The sequence below is a fragment of the Thamnophis elegans genome, chromosome 1 (assembly GCF_009769535.1).
Source record: "Thamnophis elegans isolate rThaEle1 chromosome 1, rThaEle1.pri, whole genome shotgun sequence".
Taxonomy (NCBI): domain Eukaryota; kingdom Metazoa; phylum Chordata; class Lepidosauria; order Squamata; family Colubridae; genus Thamnophis; species Thamnophis elegans.
Genome location: NC_045541.1, coordinates 115,590,932 through 115,613,881, shown reverse-complemented (window position 1 = coordinate 115,613,881; position 22,950 = coordinate 115,590,932). Strand labels below are relative to the sequence as shown.

The following is a 22,950-nucleotide window of genomic DNA, read 5'->3' as shown; positions in this document are numbered from 1 at the left end:
GGTGTAGTTATGGAATGGGACAATACCTCTGAAACAAAAATGAATGTGGTAAGACAACACATTTTCTCCAGAATAAAGCCCATGTTTTTATTAATTCACCTTCATTTTTTAAATGACATTTATATTTATCTTACATTTATCTAAGTTGCTGTTTAAGTTGATCCAGCAATGACACTGTTGTGAATGTCGGATATCATCCCAAATAGACACAGATATTCATGGGCTTATTGTCCTGAAACATAGCTACTCGGATCTTAGACCACCTTCCAAATGCTCCATACTCCATGGGATCCATCAGGACCATGACCTGATATTGCTGCTCTTCACTTTGACCTGTTTGCAAGCAAGCTTACATGTATTTGTTGCCCTTGCTTAAATGTATAGTATATGTAATTGAACACGTGCCTGCCTTCAAAAGTGCTTTATCTTCATTCACACACACACACACACACGAAAGAGGAAGCAGGTATATTGAAAGGTAATGCTGCTACCTATAAATCATGAAGTAAATGACTGAAACCTAATTCCTTTGTGCATGCTTGTCCCGGAATAGTACATTGTCATACATCAAGGTTAGGAGAGGATGCGCTAAATCTGTACTCATCTTCCATAGTTCTCCTTTAGGCGGTCATCAGAAATTATAGTGACATTTTTCAGGGAAAGTTATCCCAGTGGTGTTCTGCCTGTACACCTTCCCATTTGTGGAGCAATCGGAAACATTTATGTTTGAATGGCTACTCAAAAATACTTTTTTAAACTTAAGATTTTTTTTAAAAAAACCACATATTAATAAGCTTCCTTTTTATGTATTAGATTTTTGCAAGTGCTTCCGAAAGTTCTGTTGAAGGATGGAGTATAATTTTTAAGAGAGAATTAAAAATGGTGTATTATGTATCCCCAATGTACCTATTGTTAAACACAGAAAAGACTTGTTAAAAACATTAACATCAATTGGGAATTGTTTCTAAATTAACATTTTAAATAGACAAAGCCCTTCATCAGTCTCACTTAGCAACAAAAATTTGGGGCTCAACTGTAGTTATAAATCCAGGACTATTTGTACAAGATGCATTTAAAGGCTGATAAAGGCTGATAAAGGGCTGGATTTCTGAAAGTAGACGTGGCACATATAGAGTTACACTTTAAGGGTAGAATGCTTTGCAGGATTTAAACCACAAACATAAGGCTCCTACTATAAGTATCTTAGGCACGATTAGAGATGTAGCAGCAGCTAGCAAACCTGATCCGCAGAAACCCTTTTGTCCATCAATCCTGACAAAGAACAGTTATAATCCTCAGATTAAGTTCAGAGAGACAGCACTTGCTAAAGGTGCTACCTTCTTCATAGCACAATCTCTGAGAATATGGCAAAGACTCCACAAGGTTAGTGGCTTTATTCATACTAATTGCTCATGGTTCTAAAAATAAAAAAAAGCAAGAGGAGAAAGTAGAAAGAAATCTCTCTTTCTATTCGGGCTGCTTCTAAATTATTTTTGATAAAGCTACACTATTAAAGCAGTCTTACTACTGTTGGGTGATTGTTATATTTATACTTAAAATGAAGTTATACAATTACAGTATAATACGAAGAAAGAAGATACCTTAATATGTTACCTTGTAATTGAATAATTTGTAAAAGTATGTTCTGCTGAGTTTATTCAGTAACTGTGCCCAACAGTCTTTCCCAATGTGATATTCTGCAGTTATAATGGATTTCAAATCCAATTATTCCCAACCAAGGGAAGATTAGACTGGGAAGGATTTATGTTTAGAATGGCAGCCATAACAGAGAAAAAAAACAATGCAACAAAAGTGATTAAAGTGGGCCACTGTGTTTGTGCTAGTCTCCTATTTATATGCACAACTACAAACACTTTGATTGGTTACAAGAACTAGCTAAACTGGGTGAACAGTTTCCCAATATCCTGGATTCAGAAGCTCAGGGTTTCTCATATGGATGTAAAATCTTTATGATAATTCACTGGCAGCAGACAGGAAAGTGTCCTTATAGCCACCTAGTGAAATTCTGGATTTTTGTAGCCCATCTGCCTTAGCCATGAAAATCGGCTGGATAAATTTAGGCCCACATGTCAGCCAGTCCAGAGGGTGTATTCAGCAGGTTATGACCAGTTCTGGAGAACCGGTAGCAGAAATTTTGAGTAGTTTGGAGAAATATCACCTCTGACTGATCCTGCCCCCATCTATTCTCTGCCTCCCAAGTCCCAGCTGATCGGGAAGGAATGGGGATTTTGCAGTAACCTTCCCCTGGAGTGGGGTGAGAATGGAGATTTTACAGTATCCTTCCCCTGTCACGCCCACCAAGCCACACCCACAGAACCAGTAGTAAAAAAATTTGAATCCCACCATTGAGCCAGTCCATTTTGTCGCAACTACTGGATCAACACGTAGTTGATTCAATAAAGAAAAAAGATAGATCCTGCATTTCCGGAAAAGTGCTAGAAAGAAAAAAAACCTGGTAACTCTACACAAGGTTCTTTGAATCAGCTGCTCTTGCAGAGAAGTCCACTTATCAGTGAAGTCTAACCATTTGGAGAAATTCAATTTTTTTTTTAAGAAAGCTCAGGCTGTCCATTTTCAGATCAAATGTCTGGCTTAAAGTCTGCAAGAAATATACCAGAGGCATTTTGTAGGTGTTCATGTACTTACCTTCAGTTGCATCTGTCAAGAATGTTATCACTCATTTTCTATTCTCCTTTGTTCTATTGTCCCTGTTCAGGCTTTTCACTAGCATCACATCTTTGACATTATTCAATAGGAGATCCTCTTATTTCCATCCACTGAACTCCAAGACACAACATTGCCTGTTTGGTCAGATAGCCTCAATCAACCATTCTGTGGGAGATTTTAATGGGGATTCTGGGAAAGCTCTATCCTCTCCTTGCTGTCACGACTGAACAAAACTATTTTAGCTTTGCATATCTTTTGCAAAATGCAGTTCCAATCTGTAAACTTATTTTTGAATACTATATTCATATTTTATTGGCTCACTCATCACCTTACAACCTTTTTCCATGGAAGCACTGCATGTAATACATCCTCAAGTCTAGGTATTGAGCTTATGACAAAATTACATACAGGACCACTTACTATTATTTAGTCCACCCATACCCATCCTCATTTAAGTTGAACTAAAAACAATTAGTATACTCCAGGTGCATGTGCATTTGTGGTGAGTGCATGTAGGTGTGTGTGTGTGTGTGTGTATGTATTGTGTGTGTGTATTATATATATATATATTTGTGCTGATAAATAAATAAAGGGAGATATAGATCTATTTCAAGCTATTTAGCTCTCATCAGCTAGCCATACCCTTACTGGGATTTGAACCTGGGCTATATTGCATCAGTAACAGTAAAATATTGTTTTTTCGTGATGGACTCTTGTGACGAGCATAGACATGATGGAAGCATTACTTCCTCCCATAATTGGGGTTACCAGGTGTAAAAAATCTAATAAAAAATCTTATCTATACATCATACAGACTACAGACATACATACATACATACATATATATACATTATTATACATACTTAAAGTCACAACCCCTGGTATGCCCAAGTATGGGAGGAAGGTCACACTTCCACTCTCTGTCATTAGGCTCGTCACAAGAGACCATCCAGACAGAAACCCACCCTGGCTGGCTGATATATACCTCCCACCCTGGCTGGCTGATAAGGATCATTCTCTGTAGCTCAAAAGGTTAACTCCCTGCCTGGGAGGCAATGGAGCACAGGTTCGATTCCCAAACTTGGGTATGGCTAGCTGATGAGAGCTAAATAGCTTGAAATAGATCTATACTAGTCTCCCTTTATTTATTTATCAGCATAAATATAACAAATATATATATATATATATATATATATATATATATATATATATATATGTGTGTGTGGTGTGTGTGTGTGTGTGTGTGTGTGTGTGGTGTGTGTGTATGTATGTATGTATATGTGACTGTATGAATATATAGTATATTGAATGCATATAAACAATGCTTCAAGTTGAGTTAATCTCTTAATGGCTATATGGCCATGCCCATAAAAACTTTCTTGGCAGATGCACAAAAGCAATATCTATCACTGAATATTTGTGATCACAGGGATTTAAAGAAATTAAATTGCTACACAATTACAAACACAATTAAGATTGTATGGTGATTTACTACTATCTGAGCTTTGTGCAACTTCATCTTTCTATATTCAGCTACAGTATTTGTATGAAAACCCAGTGAGATGACAGGAATACTGGATAATGCAAAGTATACTGATTTTTTTAAATCCAGAATTTGGAACATTTATTAGGGTATCACTTGTGGAACCCTGTACAAAATCTGAAGGATGTTTGACACCAGTGAGGTCTTAATTATTCAGTCCCTGGAAAGTAAATAGATCATGTACAATGATTTGACTTTGATTTAATGTACAGGATATCTGTTCTTTTTTTTAAAGCAATCACTTTCTGTCCGTCTTGGAATAGTAGGGGTTGCTGTCCTGAGCTTTTTCTCCACCCGCTCCCCATCTCCCAGCAGCTCTCTTAACATAGCAACTAATGGAAAGTCAGAAGTTATGCAATACTCACCCTACCTCCCCAGGCATCAAGAACAGCTGTAAAGTTGGACTGCACTTTTAAGCATTTTAGCAATATGTATTTTGTTCTAATTAAATTGCTTCTTAAATGTGGAAAAGATTAGGTCAGGTTGGGCTAACCTGACCTGGTATAACCTGACCTGGTTGGGCTAACCTGACTGGTATAAACACCAAATGAATATTTCAATTTAGTTACATCACTAAATTACCCTTTAAATATAGTGAACACCATCATTGTACATCAGGGTTCCAAGTCTTCTAAAATTAGTCATTGGTCAATCTATTTGGAATCGATGGAATAGATTAAGTACTAAATACTAATGTGGGAGTATGCTTTCATTAAATTGAGCAAGGGTTACCTCCAAATAATGAACAGCCTCAGATTCATATATTTTACATAAACCTACATGAAGAAAAGGCAATAATCTGCTCTTTGTTTCTGTTTTATAGGCTTCTGAGATATGACTTTGATACTCTGAACACACTTTGATAATCTGATTACAAGATTTTCCTGAACGAAGCTTCTTCTCTTAATCCTGTAGTGACCATGGCCGTTCTTAAAGTAAAATTCACCAAAACCAAGCGAGACAAACTGGCTCAAATCCTATGGATTCTCAACTGGTTTTCTGTGATATCTGGTGCAGTTGTGTTCAGCCTTGGACTCTTCCTAAAGATTGAAATAAGGAAACGCAAGGAAGTGATAGCGAAATGGGATATTAACTCTGTTCCAAATACTTTAATTTCTATTGGAGCCATTGTTTGCATGATCAACTTTTTTGGAGGTAAAATATGTTATGACTGCACGGATGCCAATAAATTTAACCGCTGGAAGCTGATCATGCTCCCTTATATGTATGCACTCTCTGTTTTACCTTCTGCATCTTTGTGGGTGCTATTCTGTGCTATACTATGAGAAATGAATTAGAAGAATCTCTATATCTGGGATTGGGAATGCTATTAAATTCTACAAAGATACAGACATTCCTGGAAGATGCTTTTTGAAGAGAACTATAGACACTTTACAGATCAGATTCCAGTGCTGTGGAAACAATGGTTTAGGGATTGGTTTGAAATTCAGTGGGTATCACCTCGTTATCTGGATATGACTTCAGAGGATGTTCTAGAGTAAGTATTAACGTCCTCTCATGAAATGAGCTTGAACCTAGGCTTCAACATGATCAAGGAGACCAACTAGATCAGCGGTCCACAACCTTTGCAGCTTGGCAGCCTAGCTGTGTTGAGGAGGGAACCAGGCTGTGTGAGCAGTGTGCTAACACATGCGCATGTGCATCATCTCACTGCTTGCATGGCCATAGCCCAGTAAGCCATAGTCTGGTAGTGGGCCACAGCCTGGGGTTGGAGACCCCCGAACCAGATGATGATGAGCCTGAAAGGTATGTGTTAGTACAGTACTGTCAAATAACTAAAGCATGTCATTTCAAATTTCTCATTTGTTCAAGAGGGCAAGACTGGGCCAGTGAGTGAAAAAGGCAAGAAACCAATTTGGCTTTAACATTAAAAGGAACATCTGAGAGGCCATGTTTCTGTAACATGGCAAACTGTTCAATAATAGACTTCAGCCTTTTTCCATACGTCTGAAGTATTGGGTGATCTGTAGATACATCCTGCATTGAAAATTCAAAATTGAGCAAAATACTGGACTGCATTATAGATGCAGAACATTCTCGTGTCAAGGGACACTCTTGATTTTTGTACAACAAGATGGATAGTACTCCAAAGACAGATAGAACCAGGATGTATGGACAGGGCTAGGACAATACTAAATTTAATTTAAAGTCAATAATATATTTTGTATGGTTACTTACCATGTATTTAATACAGTGTTTCTCAACCTTGTCAACTTGAAGATCTGGAGTTCAACTCTTAGAATTCCCCAGCCAATGCTGGCTGGGGAATTCTAGGAGTTGAAGTCCAGACATCTTCAAGTTGACAAGGTTGAGAAACACTGATTTAATAGTTTACCCTTTCTATCATATTAAAAATGACAATTCAGTAAATTTAGGAAGGGCCTTACCTTCACTTTAATTTTTCTCATACATTTGGGTACCTTAGTTCTGGGCACAGAATTCTCTTCACTAAATTAGATGAGCTCTAGAATGTCTTCCAAATCAGAATCAAAATGGAATGATAAAAGTTGCCTTTTCTAAATATCCCTACATTTAATAATTTAGCAATTAATTTTATCATTAGCATATATTTTTTCCTTCAGTGTTCTATAACAAAGTAAAATCTATAACTGTAAGCAGCCTATTCTGGAAATAGCTGACAATTAGCTGTTTGGCAGAGGTTCCAATGGGAGAGGTAAAATATTTGGTGATTTTTTAAAAAAAGATTTTGTTTTTTAAAAAGTACATTCAACCTAGTTTAGGAATTGCACTGTAGTTGCAATCCACTGTGGTTTTTGAGTGTTTCCCAATTGAAACTGGCAGGAAACCAGTTTTAGCAATTGTACTCCTATATACAGTACATGCAGTTTTGTGATATTAAGACACTAATTAGGAACATATGCCTAAGGAGAAGAGTGAGCCTTTGCCCTAAACATAGGTATCACCTGACAGCAGTCTCTTGCGATCTGCTAGGAGTTAGACTTGTGGGCAATCCACCTGATTTCAGATCTACTTCTTTTATCAATCACTTCTTTTTTCCTGAATGTTGCTTGCATTTGGTTCCTCTGCCACATCAGGAGAAAATAATTTCCCGCTTTGCTAACCATCACCTTTGGCAAATTATAACCATCTGTTATATACTTGAGTTCAAGTCCACTATCAAAAAAATGACATCACTACAAATAGAGCATGCCTTTATGCATGTCTACAGGGAAGGTTGATTTGAATTGCTTAGTGAACTCATACAAGATCTAAGTGATTAATTCAGAGAACACTAGAACTTTTCTTTCCAAGAAAATGCAGTGAACCAATAACTTTTAATCCTCTTGTTTGAATTATTAGCCTTTCTTACACAACTCTCTTCCCCACCCGCATCTTATTCCAGCCGCCTAAAAGGTAATATTGATGGGAAATTCTTGGTGGATGGAGTTCCCTTCAGTTGTTGCAATCCTAACTCCCCCCGGCCCTGTATCCAGTACCAACTCAGAAACAACACTGCTCACTACCGTTATGATTTTATGACAGAAGAACTTAATCTGGATGAAAGGATGCAGGGAAGCCCTTCTGGATTATTACACTGACATCATGAGGTCCATTGGCATCACCACGTTTGTCGTTTGGGTGTTTGAGGTAAAACCGCATTTACTGAAGTCCTCCTTTCAAAACGGTACAAAAGATGGGACAGCTTACTATGGGATGAATGATTGGTGAAGAAGAGATATACTACTAAAAATATTGCTGAATGCATGCAATCTTCTCAAAGAGTAATTTGCAATTAAAAGAAAAAGAAAAAGCAGGAACTCTTCTCCCCCCTCCATCCTACTAAAGATATTGTTTGAATCATCTTTTCTACACAAATATGTATGTTTATGATAAAGAGACTCTGATCAAGTTCTAAATTAAATTATTTCAAAAGCAAACAGGCATCTTGGGAAGAAAGCTTACATATCAGGTCTGTTCCAGGCATAAGAAATGATATGAAACAGTTTTTGATTATGTACTATGAAATCCAAATAACAAAGTTCTTATTCATTGGAACCTATTGAATGGGGCAAGTGAAAAATTTTTTTAATGAAAATATTCTCTTTATAGTAGCTTCTCAAGGACTCTTCTCTGAACTAAAAAACATGCCTTTTTATAGTTTCCATCATCAATTATTTCATAGAGTGTAGAGGGAAAATTAAGCAGATTAATGGACATTTTAAGAAATTACATTTTAACAGCAATAGCAACTATATAGTCCATTATCTTATTTAATGGTAGACTGTCTAAAGCTTTTTAGGCCTGATACTACCAAACGTGATTCCAATACAAGAGAGTACATGTATATCAGTTTTAAATTCAGGAGTGGGATTGGAAAATGTTAGCAACCAGTTCTCTGCCTGGGTGCTGGGTGGGCGTGGCTATGGTGGGTGTCAGTGGTGGGTTCCTACTGGTTTGGACCAGTTCAGCCGAACCGGTAGTGGTTGGCAGCCTGGGTCGCTGGAACTGGCAGGGACCCAGACCTGCCACCCCTCCCTCAACTGGTTATCCATGTGGCACCATGGGTGGCGCCATCTTGTTTTTTGCTTCTGCACATGCCCAGAACAATTTTTATTGCACTGTCCATGCGCGCAAAGCGCACATGAACAAACTGGCAGTAGTCCCTGCTGGAACCTACCACTGGTGGGTGTAGCCTACTCTGCCTCCTGCACCACAACCGGGGGGGGGCATTTTCACCCTACCAGGGTCTAGAGGCTTTTCTCAAGCCTCCGGGAGACCAAAACTGGCCTCCCCCCTGGCTCTGGAAGCCCTCCAGAGGCCGGAAACAAGTCCATTTCTGGACTTCCGGAACTTCCGGGAGGCCTGTTTTTCCCCCTCCCAGAGCCTCCACATGGCCCTGCACTTACCTGGCATGATGAACAGAATTAAGGTGAGGTAATCTTGAGTTTCTTTCTCACTCACTCCTCCCTTCTAAGGCTATGGCTAATGTTTATATAAAGACTTATTCAAAGTTATATTCACACTCTATAAGCTCAGTCTTGGCAAGCTCCTCTGCTAATGAGATTTTAAGGGTGCGCCATGAATGTCTTAAATGGTATCTAGTGCATATATTCAGTAAATATTCTTTAGCGACATTGGGAGGCTGTAGCCAAATGTGTTGAGAATTACAGCATTTCTCAGAAATTAAACAACAACCACTGATCAGTGAAATGGTTTGTGTAAAGGAAGAAGAACAAGAGAGTGCCAAGCAGAATGAATCAGAAGGAAAGAATAAAGATGAAATTCAGCAGGTTCTGGAGAACTGGTACCGGAAATTTTGAGTAGTTTCTGAGAACCGGCAAATACCACCTCTGGCTGGTCCCAGAGTAGGGTGGGAATGAAGATTTGTAATATCCTCCCACTGCCACCCCCCACCAAGCCACACCCACAGAACCGGTAGTAAAAAAAATTTCACACCACTGGAAAGAATGGTATGTTACAGCTTTCAATACCATTCAAGTTGGTGAAAAATGGAATCAGAGGAAAGAGTTAACCTGTCCTGAATCCTCCTGGTTAGCAAGCAGGACTTAAGACTCTTCATGTTTTCACGTGGAGAAAAACGTCCCCTTCAATCTTTAGGTTTGCCTTCTTGAAAAATCAAAGCTTTTTTCATCTTAGCTTCATGCAATTTTTAAAAGTCAAACTTTAAAAATCAAAAGTGCCCAATTTAAGTGCCAGCTAAAGCTTTTCACATCAAATAAATTAACTGGTCCGACATCAAAGACGGGGAAAAATTAAAAATTCAAGCATATGGTGGCCATCATCACCAAAGTCTTAAACTCTGTGTGGTGGTGTGGAGAGTCCACTATAATTAGTGGAATCTCAACTCTCTAATTTTCCGTTCATTTGAATTCCTTTTTTTTTCAGCTACTGGTCCTCATTGGAGTTCGTTATCTTCAAACATCAATGAGGAATCTTCTTCTACAGGTGGATCCACTCTGTGACTCTGATGGCTGGTTATTTGAAAACAGTTTTGTGGAAATTGCCATGTGGAACATCACCAAAATTAACCATCTTGGCAAAGGGAACCAAGTATCAAGTGCTTTGGATAATTCTAATATGTGTTTGCACTGCAAACCACAATTCAGAAAATACTACCCCCAAATATATCCCTGCAGCTTAACTGAATATAATACTAAAGAAGTGACAACTGCATCACAATGTATAAAAACATGGCTGCCAACGTATCAAAGCAGAAAGAGGTAGTCAGTTTGTGTGATGTGCTATGCCCTGGCTGTGCCATACAATATATTAGTTTGCTTACTTGCTTTTGTTCCTCCCCACCTTAGCAACTCATTTTGATGCTCAATCCTTAAAGAGATGGTGTTGGACCAATAACAGAATAAGAAGAGCCCAAAGCAGCATTTGGCACTCTGGGAATAATCTTAACAGTGAGGAGAATGGTGATTGTTGATGGGGTTGCCACTCTTGAAAAGCAATCATTATTAAACAGGTCTAACAAAATAAAATTGAGCAGTGTTTGAAACATCTATAAACATGGTAACTTTTCTTATGTAAATTTTAAGTATCAGTGAACATCTGGGATACCAAGTATAAAGAATATATCAGATGAATTACTGTTGGTTATTTTGTATCACTTGCACTACTTTGAGCATCTAATCCAGGGGTGGGAAGGAGATCTGTAATTGCCAATTTCTCCTTGGCCATCTGTTGCCTACAAGTTGTGGAAAATGTATAAATAGGGCTGAGTCATTTGAGAATTTTGTTTAAGAATATATTCAGAATCAAAACTATACTTAATAAGAAATTTATGTAAGTATACTTTGTATAATTAAAGTGTTTATCCTCACTGCTTTGAGTTATATATGGGATAAGTCAGGATAAAAATAAAACAAAAACAAACCCTGGTGGTTAATAAAAGGGCATGTAGTTCAGCCCTATTCTTAGCTTTCCACTAAAGGGGTCATCAGGCCAAGAGATTTATTTTTTAGAGATCAGAAAGACAAATCTATTTCAACAAAAACAGATTCAAGTTGCAATTCTTATTCCAATTATTATCAAAAGTCACATTGATGACATTAGTAAGACAAGTATGAAAGATGCAACAGCATCTGCTTTGGTAACAGAAATAATTCAATGAAAATTTCTAGTATCCATTTTTCTCTATATGTGGATGCATTTTTTTTGTATTCATTATAAGAATACTACTTTTTAATCTTGCTATGCATGGAAATTATCCATTACATTCAAGGGCCATATTATTAAAATGAGAAAAAAAGTAAATGTGAGTTAAAATCCCTGAACAAGAGGATCACTTGGCCATTGAAAACTTAGCTTTCAGCACATGCAAAATCCAGCCATCTGATTTACATGTGTTGATTTGCCTCACTGTGCTTTTTTCCAATATTTCACAGCCCCATGTGTGAACTGCAATGAAAATACTGTCATTTGAACTATGTCTCTGCCGTGTGTGTTCTGTCAGGCCCTGGAAATAAACTTGAATGAGAATGAGAAATGAGTATGAATTTACTGAAGAAATTTCTAAAATCTGGGCTGCCCTTTGCAACACGGATCATAGGTTAATGGGCCATGGCAAGCTCTGAGGCAGAGAAGATATGTCAAAACTGAGGCCTTGATGTGGTCTCTGCCTTTCTTCACTCTTTCTTCTTTAAAGAGCAGTTTCTCTTCCATTCTGCAAGTTCCTACAGAACAGGCAGACTTCATGTCCATCCAAAATTTGTATGCCAGCCAGAGTCCATATTGAGTTAGGTGGCCTTATAGAGATATTCCTCTCTCTTTTTCTATTCCTTAAGTTCCCTGAACTAATTTAATGTTTTTATTACTTAGATTACATTAGTCAGAAGTCGACAGTAGGCATCTTTTTAACTGGCAGTGAAAAAAATGAGTTTGTATTACGACACAAACAGAAAAAAAGGTCTTTATTTATTTTTTATTGTATTTTTTTAAAAGAAGAAAGTAGGTAATGTTTAAATTTACATTACAATATAACATTTGGTACATATATTAAGGATTCCTTTTAGCATGGATTTTGTTTTATGAATTATTTTATAACCTTACTATTTACAAATATAATTATTTGAAATATTGTTATGTTTGTTGTATACAGTATAAAATGTTATTAGACTATGTGTGGTAGATATGAGACTATGATCGTACCTTCTGAATAATGTATTGTTATTTGTGTTCAATTATAATGTAGATATAGATTTTAATCCTCTTAAAAACTAATTTAGTCTGAAATTTGTGGCCAATGCAAATAAAGACTACTTGCAATAAGAAATGGATTTTTTTCCCATTCTGTTTTTCTGCAGTGCGTTCCTTCCCATTTTGGGATAGGCCAAAAGCAAGCATTTAATTTTTGATATATGTTAAAGCTAACTGGAACCTCTCGAATTAACAAATTAACCTGCATTCTCATTCTGAAAGGATTCCCAATAAATATTAACTTCCTTTACAGCATACCTTGCTGTTATACTTTGTGTAGTGCTTCCCTTCAGGTTGTTATAATGCTGCACCCAAAGATAAGTCACGGGCAAAGTCAGTTACAGATTAGATTTATTTTGAGACCTGCTATACTAAAAGAGGAAACAAAAGCAACTAATGTGATAAGAGGAGATTAAATCCCTTTGTTCTTCTATCCAATGCACTGAAACTATGTATGTGTTTAGAAGCTGCTGCAAAAGAATGAAAATACTGTTGACTGTTTTTAATTTGGAAAACAAGTGGAAAAGGTCAGCTTACTGATGATCCAGGCAGTTCTGCTTTCGATCATTCAGCATTCATATTTGGGAAGTTATATGCATGCATTGTTTTTCTGACCAAATTCAAGCCCACAGGTTTCCGTAAGCAGATGTGGGTTAGTCGTTTTTCCTTAAACTAAAATTCTTCATATTCTTTGTGTGATGTTTTAGAAGTGAGGTGTTGACAATTTAGTCTCAAAGAGCTTGCCTCAGAGCAGGTGCCAATTAAATCCAAAAGACATGATTAGTTTTCCTGCTTCGAGCAATCTCTTCTATGATCAATGTTGTCGCCACAACAAGTGAAGCTTCCGGTATCGTTCATGAGACAGGCGCAGAGATTGCCTCTTCTTCAAAGAGAAATAAAAACAATTATTGGGGTTTAAAAAATATATTTAGCAGCATTTTATTTATCTGCTCAGATACATCTCCCAGCATGAAAGGATTATACATTTGGAAAGGCCCATTCAGGCCAATTAATTCAACCAGTTAAAAATTCCAACGATGCAGTTGATCAGTTCCTTAGGCCCAGGAGAACCCACCAACTTGCTGGGTAATTGGTTCCACTGCTAAAGGGTTCTTACTACTGGGTAGTTTTAGTTAATTCACAGAAAAATTTAGAAGCAATAACATCAGGCACATCTAACCTCAAATTTTCACTAGCAACCAGTCTCAGGAAATTAAGGACTGTTACCGGCACTTTTATGTCACAGTAGCAGTGGTGGGCTCCTATTTGTTGGACTGGTTTGGCTGAACCAGAAGTAGTTTGGCAAACTGAGTCACTGGAACCCACACGACCTAGGCCTCCTGCCACACCCCTGAAACCATTCCCTGGGCGGCTTCATATGCACTGCCATCTTGTTTTTCAATTCTGCACATGCAAGAACAATTTTATTGCATTGTGCATGCGCATCAAGCACGCATCAGAAAGCGCATCAACACACCGGCACACAAGCCACACGGCTAGTTGCCGCCGAACCCATCCCTGCACAGTAGGAATAAATAAAAGAATGAAGAAAAACTAGCATCCACTGATGATACAGCTCTTACAAAATAAAAAGAAAACAGTAACTTACATCAGATTTGGATCGGTTTCTCCATATTCATCCAGATAAGGCGCAGGACAGAATGAACCTCTATTTTTGCCACCAATCAGCAGAACCCTGCAGTCTCTGATTCTTAAGGAGAAAATAGGAAAAAACAGTTGAAAAAAATCTGAAACCTACTAACAGAAAGTTGCTGGCAAGCTTAGTACAAAATGTTAAGAATGTGCAAACAAAGAAGATCATATCTAAAGAAAGTCTGCGGAAAAAGTTTCCAACTTATTTTTCTCTGCTAGATAGCATACCTACCTGTTCTACTATTCCCAAGGATCACAGTTTTGTTAAGTGGGGAGTGTTATGACATAACACTCCCCATTTAACAGTGGGGAGTCGAGGTGGCGCAGTGGTTAGGGTGCAGTACTGCAGGCCACTTCAGCTGACTGCTATCTGCAGTTCAGCGGTTCAAATCTCACTGGCTCAAGGTTGACTCAGCCTTCCATCCTTCCGAGGTGGGTGAAATGAGGACCCAGACTGTGGGGGCGATATGCTGACTCTGTAAACCGCTTAGAGAGGGCTGAAAGCCCTATGAAGCGGTATATGTCTAACTGCTATTGCTATTGCTACATTGGCAAACCCTCCCAAGATAAACACTGACATGGGCAACAAACCTCCCCGCCCCAAATAAACACTGATATCTACTCTGAATATTGTAAGGCAATATTGTAAGGCAATTTCAATTCCCAGAATTCCCAAGCCAGCTTGGGAATATCTTAAAGTTGGTAAAGGTTGAGAAACATAGATCTATGATTCCTTTTTACTGAAGACACAATCCAATTTTAGGAATCATCCCAGTCTTTGTTAACTGCACTATAACCCATCCAAATTAGCTGCTTATCCCTCCATGAATAAAAGAAGGCAGAAACATTATTTTTACCCACTTCCTTCCTTGAGTTGGCATCTAAATTATGGATGCTATACTCCAATATATCTGGCATGCACAAGATTGGGAATCCATCATCATGCCCCAATTAGCTTAGATCAGCTTTATTTTCCAGCTGTCACTTACTTGAGAAAATGCAAACTCCAGCACCACAAGAAATTGCATGTGAATTGCAAGCCCCCAACTCTTCTCCATTTACTAGCACCTGGCAGCAGCTGTTTTGAGAACACAACATAGCCCCACAAAACAAACATAGGACAGGATGTTTGGTTTCATCATCAGAGGATCGAGGGCACCTGGAAATGTAAAATTAATTAGACAATGAGATTTGGAACCAAGATAGCTATTTTGAAAGATACTCTTATATAGTGCTAAATCAGTGGTTCCCAACCTTTTTTTGGCCATGCCCCACCTAAGCATCTCTAAAATCTTGATGTCCCCCTTGTAACATATAATTCTTATTTTACTCAGAAAATGAATTCTATTCACAAGAGGAAGCCTAAAACTTGTTTAAACTTGGTTTAAACAAAGTTCAAATTGCCCCCACTAAAAATCAAATTGCCCTCCTGTGGGGTTTGACCCCTCGTTGGAAACTACTGTGCGAAATCATCAACAAACACTATTTCATCGCTGATATTCGTACAATGAGACAATTAGAAAGTAGATAATAGCATGTATTTTTTGGCATTGTTATATTTCACTGCAAATACAAATCAGCTAAAGAAGAGTGAAATTAGCTAGCTGCAAACAGTTTTATTTAATACAGACTTATACCTAAGAGACTTAGGACAGTTTCAGAAATATGAAATCACTGTTGGTTTTAATATTCAAATGTTAGTGTGTTCACAAAGAAATCTGGAACTGTCAATTAGAATCTGATGATTCAATCTGAAACTGTATTGAAAATTTAGCTATTATGTTGATTTGTTTCTTTAAACCAGTGATGGCGAACCTATGACACGCGTGTCAGTGCTGACACGCGTAGCCATTTGGGGTGACACGCACAGGATTTCATGCGATTCATCCTCGGCTCCTGCACGGCCGCCGAGGATGAAAGAATCTGTGCTGGAGGAACGGGGGGGCGGGACGTGTGATCTCCCCCCCCACACTCACTTACTGTATCGCCGCCGCCCCTTTCTGAGCGCAGGGGCTGCTGGTAAGGCGTGCGTGCCGTGCGCACACACGTCATCAGCGCGGCGAGGGAGGACCCGCAGGAGAGGAGCGCGGGAACAGTGCGCGCCTCTCTCCAGTCAGGCCGGCACAGAGAGTCTACTCCTGGGACTGTCGGTTATGACCGCACCACAGCAGGGAACAGCGGAGTGCCAACGGGAACTGTGAGCGCCATTAGCAGCAACTATAAATTGCGCAAAATTATGTTTTGTCGAAGTGACACACAACGCGAGTTATGCTCGATTTTTTGCCGATTTTTGACACACCACGCCAAAAAGGTTGCCCATCACTGCTTTAAACGGACAGCAAAGAGAAAAATAATGGATTGAGATTGATTTTTATTTATCCTTAATTCAGTTCAATGAAATAATAAGTGTTTCTAATCAGCAGATTTCTCACCTAAATTGAGATCCTTGGTTCAAAGGCAGCTATAGTCTTCTGGAAGCGCTATCAATTTATTTCTTTCCCTTGGATATCTAGTTGTTCAAACAAAAAGAATTACTGTATGCCAGGATTCAATGGCGTCACCTGCTAGAGCAGTATTTTTCAACCTTTACAACTTGAAGATGTGGACTTCAACTCCCAGAATTCCCCACCCAGTATAAAATCCACAGATCTTCAAACTGCCAAGATTGAGAAACACTGTGTAAAAGTAGAGCCAGAAAAATTAATTTTACCTTGTTGCAATACTTTTTCCCTCCAAGAAGCAAAGCACAGCAGGATCAGTGCACCACCTGTTTGAAAAACTTTCTATCAGTCTTGTCAGTGGCAAAAACAAGGAGAAAGTCATATAATCCTAAATGGAAGAAATGTTTAGGCCCCTGAGTATAGTTTCCTATTCAGGTGGGACTCTATTAAACCATCTCAAAAGATGGTTGACCAGCTGTTGAACAAATCGAGCAAAGGGGAATATAGAATGTCTCTTGATCACTGGTTCAATGTTGAATTGCTCTATCCAATTAAACAGCTTTTCCTAACATTCAGCTGGAATATGTCTTATTTCACATAACAAAATTATTCTGTGGACTGCACTTTGAGGCAGCAAGGGAAAGGTTTTAGTCTTATTCAGTGTGACACTCATTAGAATAGTTGAAATTGCTATCATGTCTCTCAGTAACTTTTCTCAAGGTAAACCTATCCACTGCTCTCAAGCTTTTCTCTTAAGCATCTTCTCTCTGATCAACCTCACTGCTTTTTTTATATTTGCCACAATTTTTCAGAATCTCTTTAAAATATCTTGCTCAGAATCAAACCATTCAATATAGAATGGAATTACTTCTTTCTACTGACATAGCCAAAAGTCCATTTGCCTTTTTAACAGTGATGTCACGCTGCTGAATCTCTAGATATCTGCATGAGAATCTTACCCTGACAAACACATTTCAAGCACTTATATTTGAACAGGTAAGTGCACGGCTGTCAAGATGCTGAGGAACTCTGAGAGTAGAGAACAGTGGCCAAGCACACAGCAGGTCATGCCTTTCCATTATTAGTTCTTAAAATCAGCTTTCCCATGAGCCATCCCTTTAATCTTTTTGTTCTTACGTCTGCAAATCTCACTTTGGAATTAATTCAAGCTGTTTTCATTCCTGCCTCCTAGAGAAACTCCTATGCTTACCGCAAGTCTGAGATTGGCTCTTCCTATTCATCAGTTTGCACTTTTAATACATGCTAACTTTGATTTTTCTAAACAAATGCATCAGTCCTGACTAATTTTCACAAAGAGGATCCCAAGAGCAACCTGAAAGTGCTTTCCTAAGGGTTAAGATAGAGGAGAGCTTAGCTTCCTCAAATCAAAAATCACAGATAGCAATTATTATGTATAAAATTACTTAGAATTGTTTTATATTAATTTATTAAATATGAATTACCATACTTTTCACACTAAAGGTGCTCTGGACTACAAGACACACCTAGCTGTTGGAGAGGAAAACCCCAAATTTCTGGCCTCTGCCTCCCAGAAATTTCTGGGAGGTAGAGGCCAAGGGCGGAGGCCAGCAGGTGGATGGGGCTTCGGCAACATTCACTCTATGAGATGCACAAACATTTCCACCCACTTTTGGGGTGTATGTGTGCCTTATAGTCCACAAAATAAGGTAAATAAATACTAAAACTTTTTAATCTACTTATATGTAGGTCATGGTTGTTCTCTATTGGCAGTCTGCTTCCTAACACATATACAAAATGAGAATGAGTAGTAGGTGGTTCACTGGACTGTGGAGAACCCATATAGTATCTTAGTATGTTGTGTATCAATTAATAATACAGTTCATTTGTTTGGCTATAGCATATTAGCTGTTGTTTTTTATTAATAAAGAATACCTTTGAAGTAAGGGCTTCCACAATATCCAATACTCTTGGAAAAGCATGAAGAGATTTGTAGTAAGACAGATAATCACAAAGGCCTTGAACTGATCTTCCTCGAAACTGGTAAAATAATAAGTTTAGATATTAGATACAATATAATAATTAGATATTAATCGCACCACGTAGGATAAAAGCTTTCTCTATTCAAAAACTACAGTCTACGGAGTCCATCAATTGAATCAGTATGAAAAATACTGTAAATAACCAGAATGAGACAATAGTCTGCACATAAGGAATTCATGAAGATTCTGGTTCTTACAGATGAGCAGAGCTGCTGGATTATTTTCTTGGTGACTGTAACCTTAATAATTCAAGCTGTAACAGCTTTCTTACACTGGGGAAAAACAAGAGGCTTCTTATATAACAACCAATTGCCATGCTGATCATTTCTGTAAAGGATGTGAAATTCTACCTCTCAGATGGCAAACTGACACTGAAGAGTTAGTAAGAAATTAGGACTATTTGCTCTCCATCAGAAAGAGCCCCAATGCACAGAGCATTGAGCTTCTATAATTTAACGTGTCTTTTTTGGGGGGTGGGGTGGGAACTGTATAATAAGCATTACGCTGCCCCCTTTTATATTCCTGATAATTGCAGTTACCAGAAAACAGCAAAGAGCAATATTTTAAGAAGAGGGTTTTCAATGGCAAGTACTGCTTGAAATTGAAAATGTGATGGTGTGAATTGATATTATAATTTTACCCCATTTAATAGCACATTTTGTTTCCTGAACAATTTGAACTCAATTTGAACACCTCAAAGTTAAGGAGGTAGCCTACTCAGGTACTTACCGGATGAAAGTTCTTCAGGTGGAGGTACTGCCAGCAGATAATGGAAGAATAAGCAGCGCACCGGAGATAGGGGGTGATGCCTTTCTTTATGCAATCCCACAAATACCAACCTGAACTTGCAAGCTGTAACAACTGTACAATTCAAATATAATTAGTGTTTTCAAAATTTTGAAAATTGGATTAAAATCCTAACCGATTAAAATAAATGACCAGGAAAAATATGGATTATAAAAAACCTCTCACCAAAGCTGCTGATGCTGTTTTTTTAAAAAAAGTATTCCTTCATCTGCTATGCTCCAAAATAAAAACCTTTTTTGGCATCAAGAAATATAGTATTTGATAACATTATGGAAAAGTGGCAAAAATAATCGCACTCTTGAGTACCCAGTTATATTCAAATATGTACAACCATTACTGTTATTAAAAGGGCTGCTAAGCAGATTGTTATAAAGGCATTTTTATGCTCTGCTTTCCTTTTACTGTTGATCACCTTTTCTCCTCTGTGTGGCTCTGTCAAAAGTCATGTTATTTATTTTGTTAAATTGTTTAGATAAACCTTCTCCGAGAGGAGATAAGTATAATCTTTATTGTCATTGTATTTAAATACAACGAAATTGGTTAAAGCCTAAATCCACTGTGACACCAGGAGCTCAAAGCCGCACAGCAATTGAAGCAGATAGACTTAAGGTGGAACATAACTCTGAAATAAGAACTGCATAACTGTATAATTAACTGTAACTTTAGAAGTGGACATCATGGAAAACCTGGGAATTTGAAGACCTATGTGAAAAATTTAAAATATACATAAATCAGTAAAATCAAGTTTTATTAGAATTTTAAATCCAGAGAAGCAGATAGCTATAGAAGAACTCAGAGAAGAAGGGGGTGGAGACATTGAAGGAGTAGAAGCGGAGGGAAATAAAAAGCAGACAAAAAACTCCTTTGTTCCCGGCAATGGTGTAGGGAAAATTGTGAAATGGGAGATGTCCCAACAAAGGGAAAACAAAGCTGACAAAAGTGGTCTTGGAGGCTATTAGTGGGCATAATGAAAATTGAAGCAGGGGTTATGGCCTAACAAAGAGGAACATAAATTCTTCTTTTGGTCACCTGTGGGAAATTTGAAGGGAGTGGATCTGTCAAAATAAAGAAAAGGGAGAAAACAGGAGTGGGACAAAAGACTTACCAGGAAAAAACCATATAATTAGAAACTACTATATGGGAAAAATATAAAGTTAAGATAAGGGCTTTATTCCTAATAAAATGGAGTTGCTAACTGATTGAACAAGATATTGGAAAGATAACTAAATAAAAGAAATATAAAGTTAAGATAAGGGCTTTATTCCTAATAAAATGGAGTTGCTACTGAGTGAACAAGATATGGAAAGATAACTAAATAAAGTTAAAATATATGGAATATGGATAAATATGAAACATATGGGGAGCTTGTAAAGCAGAGGTTTTGGGATTTACCTAGTTTACATGATAATTGAATTGAGTTGCGAATTGAGTGAATATGACAATAGAAGAACACTAAGCACGGTCAAAATCTATGAACACTGGACGTACATAGAACTTTTAAGATGATGAACAAAGTGAGATGTTAATCACTTGTTATTTTATATAATACATTAAGGGAAGTGTAAGGAACAGTTGAACAGCGAAGATGCCATCTAGAGACAATTAAGGGTAATCTAAATCCAAGGTAAGAAAAATGGAGGGACATGAAATATACCTACAAATGGGAAACTATTGTGATAAAAAGACAGAATCACAAATTGGGGGCATGTAAGGATATACAACTATATAAAGAGTAATGATGAAAATAGCTGGAATTGGAACCAGGTCTACACTCAACCAAAATTAGGTGTTGTTGTGGGGGGTGGGATGGGGGGTTAAAGCACAATGACTATATATGTATACTGTTTTTTTCAACTAAAAGGAGAAAAATTAAATAGGTGTATTGAAAAAGAATTATAAATACCATCAACATAAAAGGGAGCTTGGGGAGGAGGGGAGGAACATAACAGTTTCTAGCTAAATTTTATTTTTTACTGCCCTAATTCCCTTTTCCTCATGAGATTTATTCACTGATATGTTTGTACAACATATTAGTAAATGTCATAAGCAAGTACTGATTGTGAATCTCTGAATTGAAGAATCTTTCCCCCATTCTTTTGAAGAATGTGGGACACCAATGCAACACAAAGTGTTTATCTTACCGATTTGTGTATCTAGCATATTTCTTTGTAAAAAGCTTCAGCAGCACGTGTTTCTTCACTATCATTCAGTATCTGAGCAGAGGAACAATCTGAAAAGATCATTATTGGCAATTAATAACTACTGTCAAATCTGATTATTTATGAATGTTTGTATCGGGTGAATCATCATAATAGTACCAATATCACCTTTGAACCCGCGAAAGATAAAATAGAAAGCACCCCAGCTGGGAACTGTCTAATAATATTTCCATCTTGCCTGGATTTAATTGCACATTTTCTTTCTCATCCAGCTCATCATTTTTGCATTTGAAATATGAATTGAATGGCAAGGGGAATCAGAGCTGAAAGCTACCAGCACATCGATGGCGATCCCACTCTAAGTTCTGTATGAATCTTCCATTGATTTTGCATAGGTACAAGCCATGAAACATGACGAAATCTAGCAGGTCATCATAGATCAGTGGCTTAGTTACTGATAGCACAATCCCAAGGACAACTCTTGGTTTACCAAGACCTGAACAACTACAAGGAGGGCCACCCAAGTCCCAAAGAATATTTTGCCCAAATGTACTGAAAAGTACCAAGAAGTCCAACTAGCATAAACTATACTGCTCCATAAAGAACCAAAGTAAATTCAATACTGCATCCCAATTGAAAACCAAATTAAAATGGTGGTGGCAATCATATACATTCCATCTGGATACATACAATCCAGGTCAGGTTAAACACCGTAACACTGCTAAATGCCAACTAATTCCTACCTTCCAGCCCATGAAAGACAAACATATAGTAAAAAGAATTCACCTCTTTCCAAAATAATATGCAAAAAGAAAAAGGAAAATCACTGGAAAATACCTACAGGAGAACATATTGTTTTGTGCCAATCAAAAAATTAACCCCACATATATACTTATATAGTCATTATTAAATGACTAACATTTAAGTAAATTCTGTTTGCAATAAACAAGGAAGTTAAGCAAATAGATCATATATATAGTGTGTAACTTAAAGTTGTTAAATAAATGATAGAGCATGAGTATTCTTTTAGCTACAATATGCAATCTTTACTGAATACAAAACGTTAACATCCTTACTGATCTACTATAAGTATTTATCATTTAAATCATATATCATTTTTTTCTTTAAAAGTATTCTGAATCAGTAATACTGAAAACAATATGCAAATAGACAAAGAAATACAGTACCTGCAAATAAGACCTGCATCAAAGCTTGTAGAACTGATCAGAGTCTACTGAGATCAACTGATGCTGGAAGCCTATTTATCAGATAGTGGGGAAAGTCTCTTTAGTACCCACATCCTATACTATTTCATATTTTATTGATTAATATCATATACTAAATTAAGCCTGGCGCAGCCATTGGTACATTCGTAACTGGGGTGGGGAAACAAACATGAGAAAAAGGAAACAAATGTACAGATTGGTTGA

The 22,950-nt window shown here is 37.6% G+C and overlaps 3 protein-coding genes across 3 annotated transcripts in view; 1 reads left to right on the top strand and 2 right to left on the bottom strand.

Annotated features, from left to right (window-relative positions):
* Positions 1-5,059: 5,059 nt before the first annotated feature.
* On the top strand, positions 5,060-10,459 carry LOC116505893 (photoreceptor outer segment membrane glycoprotein 2-like). The gene is given in 7 exon segments (XM_032213375.1): positions 5,060-5,467; positions 5,470-5,538; positions 5,541-5,654; positions 5,657-5,729; positions 7,617-7,766; positions 7,768-7,861; positions 10,121-10,459. Coding segments are annotated over 7 exon segments (1,155 nt in total). The 5' UTR covers positions 5,060-5,151.
* Positions 10,460-12,150: 1,691 nt separating this feature from the next.
* On the bottom strand, positions 12,151-20,480 carry LOC116505887 (E3 ubiquitin-protein ligase UBR1-like). The gene is given in 8 exon segments (XM_032213361.1): positions 12,151-13,322; positions 14,049-14,150; positions 15,082-15,251; positions 16,525-16,549; positions 16,552-16,601; positions 16,803-16,859; positions 18,448-18,552; positions 20,467-20,480. Coding segments are annotated over 7 exon segments (447 nt in total). The 3' UTR covers positions 12,151-13,322; positions 14,049-14,124.
* The window catches only part of UBR1 (ubiquitin protein ligase E3 component n-recognin 1), a 60,498-nt gene continuing 56,920 nt past the window's right edge, over positions 19,373-22,950 (bottom strand). The window contains exons 40-41 of the mRNA XM_032228879.1: positions 21,503-21,591; positions 19,373-19,415 (exon numbers count right to left, since the gene is read on the bottom strand). Coding sequence (XP_032084770.1) covers positions 21,515-21,591 — 77 coding nt within the window. The 3' untranslated portion in view covers positions 19,373-19,415; positions 21,503-21,514. The remainder of the gene's footprint in view (positions 19,416-21,502; positions 21,592-22,950) is intronic.